Source organism: Oryctolagus cuniculus, chromosome 19 (assembly GCF_051225735.1).
Source record: "Oryctolagus cuniculus isolate XC-2025 breed Fujian yellow rabbit chromosome 19, ASM5122573v1, whole genome shotgun sequence".
Lineage (NCBI taxonomy): Eukaryota > Metazoa > Chordata > Mammalia > Lagomorpha > Leporidae > Oryctolagus > Oryctolagus cuniculus.
In genome coordinates this window covers 69737046-69751830 of record NC_142885.1, presented here as the reverse complement: position 1 = coordinate 69751830, position 14785 = coordinate 69737046, and the positions used below count along the sequence as shown (strand labels likewise).

The 14785-nt window shown below is 53.0% G+C and overlaps 1 protein-coding gene across 1 annotated transcript; it reads left to right on the top strand.

Annotated features, from left to right (window-relative positions):
* Positions 1-8103: 8103 nt before the first annotated feature.
* On the top strand, positions 8104-9040 carry LOC100343942 (olfactory receptor 1f45-like). Its single transcript, XM_089320833.1, has one exon. It carries the CDS (start codon positions 8105-8107, stop codon positions 9038-9040), a length of 936 nt encoding a protein of 311 aa, XP_089176959.1. The 5' UTR covers position 8104.
* Positions 9041-14785: the final 5745 nt, after the last annotated feature.

The window sequence follows — 14785 nt, the reverse complement described above, 5'->3', positions numbered from 1 at the left end:
TTTTGGGAGTCAAACCAAAGGACGGTGGAGTGGGCAGTCACCGTCCAGAGGCGGCTCCCTGTGTGCACGCGGCCCCGGCGTCGGGAGGCAAAGCTCTCCGCCAGGCTGTCCAAAGGCGAGGACCCTGTGCGCAAGGAGCCATGGGTGTCCGGAGGTGAGGTCCCTGTGCGCACGGAGCCATGGGTGTCCGGAGGTGAGGTCCCTGTGCGCACGGAGCCGTGGGTGTCCGGAGGTGAGGACCCTGTGCGCACAGAGCCAGGCTGTAGGGAGGTGAGGCTCCCAGTGCAAATGCCCCAGGGCTGTCGGGAGGTGAGGCTCTCCCAGTACGCACAGAGCCGTGGGTGTCCGTGGGTGTCCGGAGGTGAGGTCCCTGTGTACATGCCCCAGGGCTGGCGAGGCTTCAGTACCTGACATTTGCCGGGGAGGGAGTGGTTCAGCTGGGGTCATGGATGTCTTTGATATCAAGGAAACAAACTAACATTGGCTGTTCCCACTGCCCAGACCACCTGCTCCGTTCTGACTGGCCCCACCCCTCCCCCACCCCTCCTCCCTCCGTCCGGAGTCCTGGCTGGGCATTTGTCGCAGTGGTTAAGCCTCCGCTTGGGAGTACCTGGTTCGAGCCCTGGCTCTGCTTCCTGCTGCTAATGCAGACCCTAGGAGAGAGCTGGTGATGGTTCAAGTACTTGGGTCCCTGCCATCCACACAGAAGACTTCGATTGGATTTTAGGTACCTGGCTCTGGCCTGGCTCAGTCTTGGCTGTTGTGGGCATTTGGGGCATGAAGGGAGATCCCTCTCTCTGTCTCTGTAGGTCTGTCTCTCTGCCTTTCATAAATGAGAAAGAACCGAGTCAAATGCCTCCTCCCCCTCTGTGGCCCCCTGACTCCTTGTTGTGGTTCTCATGGCTCTGTTTTGCCTTTTTTCTCCCCTTGCAATGAGGGCCTCCCACAGATGCTGAGACACCCCCAGACCCAGTTGGGCACATGCCCCAGTGTCTGGCACCCGTCCTAGACCACGGGAAAAATCAACTTTAGCTGAAAGAAAATGAATGGAGGACCGAATACTTGCCTTGACTTGTAACTTGGACATTCTTGCTTTAGAAAGTTAACAAACCGTTTCCGTATTGAAAGGAGGGGCTTACACATCCCCCTGGAGAAGCAGAGTGGCCCATGTCCTTGCTGGAGCCAGGCGCTGTGACTGTAGCTGCTCAGAGCTGGTTACCGGGGCTGGCACTGTGGCTGTGGCATAGCGGGTAAAGCCACCGCCTGCAGTGCCGGCATCCTACATGTCCCAGCTGCTCCACTTCCGATCCAGCTCTCTGCTATGGCCTGGGAAAGCAGTGGAAGATGGCCCAAGTCCTTGGGCCCCTGCACCCGCATGGGAGACCCAGAAGAAGCTCCTGGCTTTGGGTCGGCACAGTTCCAGCCATTGTATCCACCTGGGGAGTGAACCAGCAGATGGAGGACCTCTCTCTCTCTCTCTATCTGCCTGTCTGTAACTTTGCCTTTCAAATAAAATAAATAAATCTTATTAAAAAAAAAAAAGCTGGTTGCCATCTGCCCACGACTTCTGTGATGTCCTCTTCCTTTGTCCCGTGTCAGCAAAGACCTTGGGTGCGCGTTTAAAACCTGCAGGGATTTCATCACACGCGTGCAGTGTCTGTCATCCACACCCCAACCCTGAGCTGTTTGAAGTGTCTCTGTGCTGTAAGCCACCTTTCCCGGTGTGTCCGTCCCAGCAGCGTGAGTGACCCCACAGCATGCTTGCTTGCTTTCTCCGAGTGACACATTTCTCCAGCTTGGAGAAAAAAATGAACATCACCTTTCTTTCATTTCTTCAGTATTTCTGCCTGACACCAGCTGTCTTTGCTAGCGGACACCAGACTTGCTCAGAGGAGTCGGCCAGCCCTTGCTGCGTATCCTGCCGGGGAGAGGGAACTGGGAGTCGGACGTGCCCGCTGGCGTGAGCTCTCGCGCTTCAGTGTGTAGCGTGGCTTCCAAACCCTCATGCCGGTGGTCTGCTGCGTATCCTACCAGGGAGAGGGAACTGGGAGTCGGACGTGCCCGCTGGCGTGAGCTCTCGCGCTTCAGTGTGTAGCGTGGCTTCCAAACCCTCGTGCCGGTGGTCTGCTGTTTGCCCTGTGGCCCACATCGTTTGGGGACCACGCAGAGACCTCCTCTGAGGTTTGGGTGACAGGCTACCTGCATTCGAATACGGTCAGCCCTCCAGTGAAGGGTGACTGTGGGCCCTGGTGGATACACCCGCTGTGGCCTCCCACCCCACGGCGTCAAGCTGGCTCTCCCATGAACACCCAGCTCAGATCACCCTTCTCCCTTGCAGTCCCCTCTGGGTCCTTTTGTGTGGAATGGACTTGAATCAAATTTTCTCTACTGTATAGTTGTATTTTTATTTTTAAAGATTTATTTATTTGAAAGAGTTAGAGAGAGAGAAAGAGAGAGAGAGAGGTCTTGCATCATTGGTTCACTCCTCAGATGGCTGCAACGGTCATACTGAAGCCAAGAGTGTCTTCTACTGTTTTTCCTGATTTATTTAGTCAATGTATAAACTATGATAATTAACATCTTACTTCTCTTTAAAAATGTTATTTATTTATTTGAAAAGCAATGGCTGGGGCTAGTCCAGGCAAAATCAGGAGCCAGGAACTCCATCCGGGTCTCCCGCGTGGATGCAGGGGTCAAGGACTGGAGCCATCGCTGCTTCCCCAGGGGCATCAGCTGGGGGCTGGACGGGAAGCGCGAAGCATCAATGTTTCAGTATGGGACATGGGCCACAGGGGGTGGCTTAGCCTTCTGTGCCACAGTGCTGGCACTCTCTCTTTGTGTGCGGTATTAGCTCTTGGTTTTTGATTGGACGTTGGGTGGTGGAGGGTGTAGAGATTCATGGACGGTGCACACTTCCCAAGATCCTGCTTTCTGGGAACACAGTGATCTTGGTCCTCTTTACATCTTTTTTCCTCTTAAGAATATTTTGATTACTCTGATTTTTTAAAAAGATTGATTGATTTATTTGAAAAGCAGAGCTGAGAGAGAGATAGAGGTCTTCCATCCACTGGTTCACTCCCCAGATGGCCGCAATGGACAGAGCTATGCCAATCTGAAGCCAGGAGCTTCCTCCAGGTCTCCCATGAGCTGGATTGGAAGTGAAGTAGCTGGGACTCGAACCGGCACCCCAGGTGGCAGCTTTACCTGCTATGCCACAGCACCAGTCCCAGTATTGAGCATTTTACTAGCTCTACATTCTTGTGACCTGAGCTTGCTCATTCTCAGACTTTCCACAACAGTTCACTTGGATGAAGTCTCTTTCCCTATGTAACAGGATCTTACTTATTTGAGAAGGAGGGAGGGAGGGAGGGAGACATTACAGCACTTCCATCTGCTGGCCCACTCCCCAAATGCTTGCAAAAGGCTGGAAACTCCATCCAGGTCTCCAAGTGTGTAGCAGGGACACAACCACTTGAGCCATCGCCTGCTGCTTCCCAAGGTACGTATAAGCAGGAAGCCGAAATCAGAAGCAGAGCCAGGACTCAAACCCAGGCACTCCAATGTGGGATGCAGAATTTTTCTTTTTTTATTTGAAAGGCAGAGTGATAGGGAGAGGAAGATACACACACACACACACACACACACACAGAGAGAGAGAGAGAGAGAGAGAGTTCAGCCAGTCCAAAGCCAGTAACCATCCAGGTCTTCCATGGAGGTACAGGGGCCCAAGCACTTGTGCCATCTTCCACTGCTTTCCCGGGTGCATTAGCAGGGACCTGGTTTGGAAGTGCAGCAGCCATATGTAGGCATCTTAACTGCTATGATAAAGGCTGCCTCAGGGTCTTACTTAAAAAACTGTTAGAACATGGAAGAAAATTAGACAACCTTGTATTGCAAAAGAATAACCTATGAAGGGGCCAGCGCTGTGGTGTACCCAGTAAAGCCACCGCCTGTGGTGCCGGCATTCCGTATGGGTGCCAGTTTGCATCCCGCCTGCTCCACTTCCCATCCAGCTCTCTGCTATGGCCTGGGAAAGCAGTAGAAGATAGTCCAAGTCCTTAGGCCCCTGCACTCACATGGGAGACACGGAAGAGGCGCCTGGCTCCTGGCTCCTGGCTCCTGGCTCCTGGCTTCAGATTGGTGCAGCTCTGGCCATTGCAGCCAATTGGGGAGTGAACCAGCGGATGGAAGACCTCTCTCTCTCTCTCTCTCTCTCTCTCTCTCTCTCTCTTTCTCTCTGCCTCTCCTTCTTTCTGTAACTCTTTCAAATAAATAAATAACTTTTTTTTTAAAAGAATAGTCTATGATGGATTTCTCTATCTCCCATTCACTATTAAAGACAAGTGATCATAAAATTAAGCTGTGCTTGTTGGGAGATAATCCACCCTGGGTCTCCTGCTTCTTGGTGTTTTGTGACACACTGATTGGTTTTGTTCTAGATTATCTCTTGAAGGACTTGGTGTAGCCACCAGCCTGGAAGATATAAAGGGTGTCTTTCCTGAGCAAAGAGCAGGATTGTAACCAAGATTTGACTCCCTCTGGGTCAAAGGTCAGAAAGACATCTTTGCAGTTATGGACGATTCCATTTCCTGAGCTTGAAATCTGCCCATGCACCGCAAGCCGCTGCATGTGTGCAGCTGCCACCTGCTCTTACGTTCTGTGAGGCTCAGGTGTAGATGTGGATACTCTGGCTACCGCTAGCGCTGTGAGTAATGCACTTTGTGTGTGTGTGTGTGTGTGTGTGTGACAGGTAGAGTTATAGACAGAGAGAGAGAGAGAGAGAGAGACAGAAAGGTCTTCCTTCCATTGGTTCACCCCCCAAATGGCTGCTATGGCCGGCGCACTGTGCTGATCCAAAGCCAGGAGCCAGGTGCTTCCTCTTGGTCTCCCATGCAGGTGCAGGGCCCAAGCACTTGGGCCATCCTCCACTGCACTCCCGGGCCACAGCAGAGAGCTGGACTGGAAGAGGAGCAACTGGGACTAGAACCCGGCGCCGCAACTGGGACTAGAACCTGGCGCCCATATGGGATGCTGGCGCTGCAGGCGGAGGATTAACCAAGTGAGCCACGGCGCCGGCCCTGTGAGCAATACACTCTTCATTTCTCTGGCCCAGGAGTCTGGTCACACTGCCGGTGTAACTGGTGGGCGCACTTACTGGCTTGTAAATAGGATAAAGTCTCAGGTCTGATGCAGTTCTTGGCAATGCTTATTGAAGAAATGTTCTGGAAAATAAAGATTCTTGTTTACTTTGAGAATTATTTTTCTACTTATTTAAGGGGGGAGGGATAGATGCGAGAGGGGAGAGAGCACTCCCGCCTTTTGGTTCACTCCCCATGAGCCAAAGCTGGGAGGCAGGAGCTCATTCAGGGGCTCCCACATGGGTGGCGAACTACCTGAGCTCTCACTGCTGCCTCCCAGGGTCTGCATTAGCAGGAGACCAGAGACAGGAAGCAGAGCCGGGGATTGAACCGAGGTGCTCTGATGTGAGATGCTGGCATCCTGATTGGCATCGTAACTGCTTGGCTAAATGCCTATCCCCGCACTTCCCCCACCCCCCGCCCCCCGCCCCCCGCCCAGGGTTTGTTTGTTTAAAGGCAGAGTTAGAGACAGAGAGAGAGATCTTCCATCTGCATGTACACTTCCCAGATAGCTGCAATGGCTGGGGCTGGGTGAAGCCAAAGCCAGGAGCCAGGAGCATCTTCTGGGTCCCCCATGTGAGTGCAGGGCCCAAGCACTTGGGCCATCTTCCAGTGCTTTCCCAGGAGCATCAGCAGGGAGCTGGATTAGAAGTGGAGCAGCCCCCATTTGGGATGCTGGTACTGCAGGTAGAGGCTTAACCTGAGCCACAGCGCTGCCCCTCCCCCGTATTTTAATCCACTTTTCCTGTGATCTTTTTGAGGTAGTGGTGGCAGTGACTCCATGACTGCTGCATGGGTTCCTCGCTGGCTGGTCCTGAGCCATGGGCGGGAGCAGTGTTACCAGCCAGCGATCTTGTGAGGGTGGCTCCTTGTAATCCAGGGAGACAGAATCAGTTTCTCTCTCCCTCTTCCCCTCTCTCCACTCCGAGATTTGTAAACTCTGGGGAATCGGCTCGTGTGAGTGTGGAGGCCTGGCAGGTCAGGAGACCCTGGGGGCAGGCTTTTTCTACCAAGGCCTTTGACCGAGTGCCCGGGGCCCATCCCACGATGGGGGGCAGTGTGCTGACTCAAGTGTGCATCTCGTGTAGAAAGCACATGCACATCTAGAACTTGGTACCCTGGCCCAGCCAAGTTGTCACGTCAAATTAACCACCCACACCCGGCTGACCTGCCTCCTGCTGATTTTTGACAGGCGCTCAATATTGTTTGTTTTTTAATTTTGTTGAAGGTCTCATCCCATAAAATGAGTCATTTTGAAGGGAATGGCTCAGTGGCATTGGGCACATTTGTGGTGCTGCACAAGCACCAGCTCTGTCCGGTTCTGAGTCACTTTCATCGGCCACCTGATGGCGGTCACTGCCCATCTCCTGCCCCCAGCCCACGGCAGCCGCCAGTCTGCGTTCTCTGTCTATGGAGTTTCCTGTCCTTCCTGTTTCATATAAAAGGATTCATACAATACATGATCTTTGTGTCACCTGTTGCTTGATGCTTTAGAAATTTATCCATGTTGTGGCATGAATCACAAGTCGATTCATTTTTATGGCCAAATAAAACACCGTGTTGGTAGAGTCAGTGTTTTATTTTAAAGAAATCCTTTTCTGCTGAAATTAGCCCTACAGGTATTGCTTCTCCTTTGTAGGGAAGAAGCAGTTGTAGTTTTTTAAAGACTTATTTATTTATTAGAAAGGCAGAGGCAGGGGCAGAGAGAGAGAGAGAGAGAGAGAGAGACTTCCATCTGCTGGTTCACTCCCCAAATGACCACAATGGCCGGAGCTGCGCCGATCCAAAGCCAGGAGCCAGGAATTTCTTCCAGGTCTCCCATGCGGGTGCAGGTACCCAAGGACTTGGGCCATCTTCCGCTGCTTTCCCAGGCCATAGCAGAGAGCTGGATCAGAAGTGGAGCAGCCGGGACTGGAACCAGCACCCATAGGGAATGCCGGCACTGCAGTGGTGGCTTACCCGCTACATCACAGCGCCAGCCCCAGTAATGTGTTCTTGACATTCCCATGTGTAAAGTGGAGAACTGCACCATCACTGATCTTCTCTCCAGGTGAGCAGAAAGGAGGAAGCGAGGGTGTCCCAGAAAGCATAGGAACACCTGCGGGCACAGCCCCACATGACCAGGGCGCTGAGGCTTGAGGTTGTGCGACAGTCAGTCGGGGATTTGTCTCTGCCAAGGTGCCTTCAAGTCTGGTCTCTTTCAGTTTTGCCCCAAGAGCCACATGGGAACTTTGGGTAATGGTCTATGTCATCACCGTTGGTCCAAAGGGGACAAAGTAGAAGAGGCAGCTACTCTCCTCTTGTCTCTAATGAGGCTCTCGGGGAATGTGTCCCAGGGGCTGAGGGGCTGCTGTAAAGGCCCCTCTGTGATTGCCCCGAGCACTTTGTGGCACGCAGAGCTGAGCGAGGAAGTCCTGCTCCTCACGGGTCAGGACCTGCCTGGGTTTCCGGGACTTCCCAATCTTTACAACAAAGAGCGGCGTGGGCCGGGTGCACGCAGGTGAACGACAGGAGCGCACCAGTGCCAGCTTCCTCCAGGCAGGCGCCAGAGTGGAGACGCCGATCTCTGCTTAGACATCGAGGTCTTCTGAGAAACTCCTGTGTGCACCTTGCTGATGCAGGGACAGCAGTAGGAGTCTCGAGCTCCCTGCTTGTCACTGGAACCCGGTAATAACCGTCAGCCGTTTCTCTTGCCTCTATAGGAGCCACTAAGGCATTGGGGGGGGGGGGAGAACAGCGATGTAAGCAGAGATACTCAGCCAGGGGCTGTGTGGTGTCCCGTGTTGAACACGGGAGGAGAATTAGGGAGCCTGGCAGGAAACACGGAACGGAGTGTAGCAAACCCCAGTGCAGCAGCTCCCTGGACTGTTCTGCAGACCTGTTCCTGCCTGCAGCCTGAACACACCTTAACCATCCTCGTCCGAGGTTCTGAATTCGCCGTTCTCTGTTCACCTGGGCTCAGACCCATGGGAGGGGCCAACGAGTCGAGCGTCTCCGAGTTCCTCCTCCTGGGACTCTCGCGGCAGCCCCAGCAGCGGCAGCTGCTGTTTGTGCTCTTCCTGAGCATGTACCTGGCCACGGTCCTGGGGAACCTGCTCATCGTCCTGGCCATCGGCACAGACTCCCGCCTGCACACCCCCATGTACTTCTTCCTCAGCAACCTGTCCTTCGTGGACGTCTGCTTCTCCTCCACCACCGTCCCCAAGATGCTGGCCAATCACGCCCTCGGGAGTCAGGCCATCTCCTACTCTGGCTGTCTCACGCAGATGTACTTTCTCTTCATGTTCGTGGACATGGACAATTTCCTCCTGGCTGTGATGGCCTATGACCGCTTTGTCGCCGTGTGCCACCCCTTACATTACACAACAAAGATGACTCGTCAGCTCTGTGTCCTGCTGGTCGTCGGGTCCTGGGTCGTTGCCAACCTGAATGTCCTGTTGCACACCCTGCTGATGGCGCGACTGTCCTTCTGTGGGGACAACGCCATCCCCCACTTCTTCTGTGATGTGACTCCTCTCCTGAAGCTCTCCTGCTCAGACACACGGCTCAATGAGGCGATGATTCTGACTGAGGGGGCCCTGGTCATGATCGCCCCGTTTGTCTGCATCCTGGCTTCCTACGCCCACATCACCTGTGCTGTGCTGAGGGTGCCATCCACGCGGGGCAGGTGGAAAGCCTTCTCCACCTGCGGCTCGCACCTGGCTGTGGTTTCCCTCTTCTATGGCACCATCATCGCTGTGTATTTCAGCCCTTCGTCCTCGCACTCGGCTGAGAAGGACACCGCGGCCACCGTGCTGTACACGGTGGTGACCCCCATGCTGAACCCCTTCATCTACAGCCTGAGGAACCGGGACTTGAAGGCGGCGCTCAGAAGAGCAGTCGTCAGCAAGACAGGTTCATAGCGATGAGAACGCCACGGGCTTATCATGCCAGACATGGACACTTTTTGCCTACGTGTGAAATGCAGCCACTGCTCTGTCAAAGCGTCTTTGAGGAACTTAGAACAAATATGCTGGTAGATCGTGATCAGTGAACTCTGAGCTCCAACCCCGCTCCCTTGAACGGCAGTGGTGTCTTGCTGATCACTACATTTTTTAAATTTTTTTGATCACTACATTTTACATTCTTCTACATAGCTGGTAGGCCTTTACTTTGCTAGCAACCCTCTTGAAAGCCTACAGTTTACCCATTCTGTGATTCTTCTGAAGATTCTCTTGGAGCCCACAGCAGTGGTTTTCAGCCCCGGCTCCCAAGCAGAGCTCAGCCAGTTAAATCAGCGTGTGGATGGGACCTGGGCACTGGGACCTTTCCCCTTGTAGTCCCTGCCGGGCTCTCATGTGCTTTCTCAGTGGACAGCCCACTGCCTGGGGCAGTGCTCGTCATGAACAGTGGGCCTCAGCGGCCATCTGAGGTCTTTCGTGGGTAAAACCAACAGAGATGAGAAACGCGATCCGTGAAGTTGTCCCTGGGCCCCGTGTTGTGCCGGGAAAGGCTGTTCCTGGGGCTGCTCCTGCTCCATGTGCCCGGGCCCCACACAGACCCTCCGAGCCCTTCCAGGTGTGCACAGCCTCTGCATCCGACGGACCGCCTTCCCTGCTGGGATCGGTGGAGTGCGAGCCGCACCTTTGGTTTTGGGGACAGAGATCACCTTTGCCCGTCTGTCTCTCCAGGACGCCTCGCTGCCCTCTCCCTGGGTGGCAAGGCCGCCCCAAGCCTTCAGGTGCTGAGTCCAGGTCCCCTGCTCTGTGGGGACCTGGAGGCCACCCCTCAGCAGAGACTGACGCTCCGTCCCCCGGGTTCCCTCCGAAATCCCCTCTTGGACTTGCTGTCCACGTGAAGCCGACTGGCAGCTCTTCGTTCCCCTCCATGAGCCCACTGCTACTTCGCCCCCAAGGCCCGAGACAGAGGTGAGATACTTCGGACTCAGATGCACACTGGGCACCACAGGGCTCCCCACACAGGTTGTGTGCGAACCCCCGTTTACTGAGTAAGTGAACAAACGGAAGTTGTCTGAATTTTCAGTTAGACACATTTAACTGGGTGAGAGGCATCACTGTGTGTTGCTTTAAGAATCACAGTATGATGCTTCCACACTGTCAAAGATTTCATGTAAGGAAATTAAAATAACCTGTAAAAACAGTTAAAATATATGGAGATAGGGGTGGGCATTTGGTGCAGTGGTTAAGTGGCCACTTGAATGTCCACACCGGAGTGCCTGGGTTCAAGTCTCTCAATTCCCTGCTAATGTGCACCCTGGGAGGCAGCAGGTGATAACTCAAGCATTGGGTCCCTGCTACCTGCACTGAGTTCCTGACTCCTGGCTCTAGACGGGCCTGGGTGTGGCTGTTGCAAGCTTTTGGCGAGAGAACTAACAGATGAAAGATCTGTCTGTATTGGTTTCTCTGCCTCTCCCATAAAATAAATAAAATTTAAAAAATGTATGAAAATAATTTTTACTGAAGCTGGCCTCCAGACATCCATACAACCTTCACACTGGTTTTCCATGTACCATTTCCCATGTCGTGTGTTCACAGCTGCATGGTGTTTCATGCCATGGGTGTATTATGATTTATTTGGGTAATCCCCAACTTGAGCAGTTGTGCTGTGGCAGACAGCAGGCCCATAACATGCTGTCTGCCACCATCAACGTTTCCACAGGCGACTGGGTGAGCCGCTGCAGCGGCTGGGACAGGAATCGGGTCACCTTCCTTCACCCGGTCTCTGCCCACTGACACGGGCTTTTTCTGTCATGGGTCCTGCATCTCCTGCTTGATGACAAAGGATCGCAAAGCTCACTCCTCGGACGAGTCAGCCCCTCCCCAGGTGTAAGAAGGCCCTGTGATCCCTCAGGGATGGGGCAGGTGGTCCCTTTGCCCTTTCAGGTTCTTCTTGGCGTAAATTCTACTGTTCAATAATTAAAGTCACTGCCTGGACTGATGGGTGTGGGCTTGCCGGATATATAACAGCGTCCTCTGCCATGAATTCTGTGCCTTGAGGAAAGGGTTTTTGTCTTCGGTGTTAGATGATTTCTTTTCATAACATCTTTCTCATTGGGTCTACTTCTTCTCTTTTATTTGTTTCAGGATAAGGAGAAGTCCTAAAATTACCTATTATAGTTTATTAAATACATATCTCTATAGCATTGTATATAATACATAAAATGTGTGTTTATGGGTAATTTATTTATTTTTACTAATGATTCTGCTAGTTCACATGGATCTGCAACTTTCGGGAATGACAGAACTCGATTTCATTTCTGTTGTTGCACTCTCCAGAAGTGTCTGCTTCTCTTAGAAAACAGAGCTCAGACGCTCTCCTGGAAGGAAGAGCCTGCCTCCACTGACATTCACTCTTTTTTTTTTTTTTTCAAAGATTTATTTATTTATTTGAAAGAGTTACACAGAGAGAGGAGAGGCAGAGAGAGAGAGAGAGAGAGAGAGAGAGAGAGAGAGAGAGAGGTCTTCCATCCACTGGTTCACTCCCCAATTGGCCACAATGGCCGGAGCTGTGCCAATCTGAAGCCAGGAGCTAGGAGCTTCCTCCAGGTCTCCCATGTGGGTGCAGGGGCCCAAGGACTTGGGCCATATTGCACTGCTCTCCCAGGTCATAGCAGAGAGCTGCATCAGAAGTAGAACAGCTGGGACTCGAACTGGCGCTCATATGGGATGCTGGCACTGCAGGCGGCAGCTTTACCCGCTACGCCACAGCACTGGCCCTGACATTCATTCTTAAAACATGTTTGTGACTCTACAATTTAGCATATCATTGTTATAGAATGTTTTAGAAAATACAGGAAATTATGAAATAGGAATCTTATACTTCTAATAATCCCATCATTCAATGAATCTTTGTATTGTATCTCCTTTTGGGGGGCTGTTCTTTATTTAAATCAGCAAACTCATACCCCTCAAGCCCCAGACCATGGTGGGCAGCCCTCCCTCCTGTCTTGCCCCCACCCCTCAGCTTCAGACAGGGGAAAGGACAGAGATGCCATGAGGGCCTCCGCCGAGCAGTGAGTGCAGCCCAGTGTGTGTGTGAGCCCAGCTGCCGCACGCCCCTGTGGTGGAGAGAGGGGGAACGCATGTGCATAGCTTGTGTATTTCCTCCAGGCTCTTTCCTTTGTACATGTAGTCGTGGGCTTCTACTTACTCCCCTGTTCTGTACAAAATGCTGCATTCTGCTTTTGGGGGTCTGACCTGCATCAGGTAAGACTTTACCTCTATTACTAAAAGCCCTTCAAAAACTTTTAAAATACCGTGATGGGGCACTTAAAGACTGGGACAGTAACACATGATCATCGTAGAAACTGTGAAGGGGAAGGAAGCAGAACTGACAGTGACGTGTAGGCACACGATCTGGATATCACATTCCTCATGGCCTTCTGCCTTTTTAAAGAAAAAGTATTGAAGTCAGGGCTGGGCACACGGCCCCGGGCTCAGATGCTGGTTAAAATGGCCACATCCCACGTCAGAGTCCCTGTTCCACGGTCGAGTCTGGCTCCCGACCCCAGCTTCCTGGAAACAGGCCTGGCTCGAGTAGTTGGGTGCCTGGATGGAGTTCTCAGTGCCTAGCTTCAGCCTGGCCTGGCCCCAGCCACTGCAGGCATGTAGAGAGTGAAGCGGTACCCGAGGGCCCCGTCCGCCAGCCTGTTTTCCCATCACGGTGTGTCTGAAATGAGAAACTGAGAGGATTCAATCTGTCCTCGAGTGTTGTCTGTAACCTACGTCGGCTGTCGAGCATTTGAGACGGACGCAGGTGCGCCACCCAGACCCCCTTGGTGCCAGCAGACAGCCTCAGCCACAGAGAGGGACTCGCTCAGGACCACCCCATTCTCTGGCGGATACATTCAGTGCCTGGTCGGGGGAGGTGTAACGCCCCGACACTTCAGCGGGCCTGGGCCAATCCTGATGCACCACAGCGCCTCCACAGCTGGACACTATTGCCTTTCAGCCTCCCTCTCCCTCTCCCTCCGCCCGGTCCTGCTTCCGCTCCCTCCCACCCGGTACTCCAGACTCGGCCTCAGCACGCGCTTCCTGCCACCAGCATGACAACCAGCAGGAACAGCTGCCCGTGTTCCCTCACCAAAGGTTAAATAGTGGGGTGTAGTCCATTTGCCATATTAGAAATTACTTGTTGAAAATATCACTGTGTCTCTTATTTGTCAATAAGACTTGGTAACATTTGATTCTGCTAACCCGTGCTGTTGCTTGATTTCCTTGTGCGCTTGGCACTGCTGACATCGCTTTTCTTCTGAAGGTCGCCGACTCCATTGCTTCTGAGACACCTCTGCTTGTTTCCCGTCTCCACGCCCAGCTTTCGTCGTCCCGCCCTCGTCTGACAGCCCCTCTGTGATTCTTGTCCTTCTGGGCTGCTTCTCGGACTTCTTCCTTCTCACCCTATACTCTCTTCCTGGCCAGTTACGTCCACTGTTGTGTCTTAAACTAAATCCACACGCTCATGACCTGAGGACTCACAGTGTCCAACTTCTGGACCGCTCTACCTGGATGTCTTTTAGGGCTTCACACCCAACATTTCCTAAGTGGATGCCATCATCTCCCCCTGCCACCACCAGCACCATGACACTGCCCCCCACACACAAACACACATGCACTTCCCTCCTCCTGTGCTTTCTCAGTTAGTGGAACCCCCATGTTGCAATCCCCCTACATATACCCAGTCAGTCATACAGTGCTCTAGATGCTACCTTGGTTTCCCTCAAATAATTCCCTATTGTAGTGGCTAGAATTGTGTCCTCCCTACTCCCAAACAAATATTTGTTCAAGTCCTAACCCCCTTAGGACCCATGACTGTGACCTTAATTAGAAATAGGTCTTTTGGGCCGGCGCCGCGGTTCACTAGGCTAATCCTCCACCTAGCGGCGCCGGCACACCGGGTTCTAGTCCCGGTTGGGGCGCCGGATTCTGTCCCGGTGGCCCCTCTTCCAGGCCAGCCCTCTGCTGTGGCCAGGGAGTGCAGTGGAGGATGGCCCAGGTGCTTGGGCCCTGCACCCCATGGGAGACCAGGAGAAGCACCTGGCTCCTGGCTCCTGCCATCGGATCAGCGCGGTGCGCCAGCCGCAGCGCGCCGGCCGCGGCGGCCATTGGAGGGTGAACCAACGGCAAAGGAAGACCTTTCTCTCTGTCTTTCTCTCTCACTGTCCACTCTGTCAAAAAAAAAAAAAAAAAAAAAAAAAAAAAAAAGAAATAGGTCTTTTGGGGCCTGCACTGTGGCATAGCAAGTGAAGCTGACACCTGCAGTGCTGGCATCCCATATGGGTGCTGGTTCCAGTCCCAGCTGCTCCACTTTCAATCCAGCTCTCTGCTATCAGTTCTCTCCTATGGCCTGGAAAGCAGCAGCAGGTGACCCAAGTCCTTGGGCCCCTGCACCCGCGTGGGAGACCTGGAGGAGGCTCTTGGCTCTTGGCTTCAGATACGTGCAGCTCTGGCCATTGCAGCCATTTGGGTAGTGAACCATCAGATGGAAGACCTCTTTCTCACTCTCTCTCTGCCTTTCAAATAAAAAAATAAATATTTTTAAAAAAAATTTTGCTTTTCTGAAAGACAGAGTTACAGAGAGAGGTAGAGACAGAGAGATCTTCCATCTGCTGGTTTACTCCCCAACTGGCTGCAACAGCCGGAACTGCACCG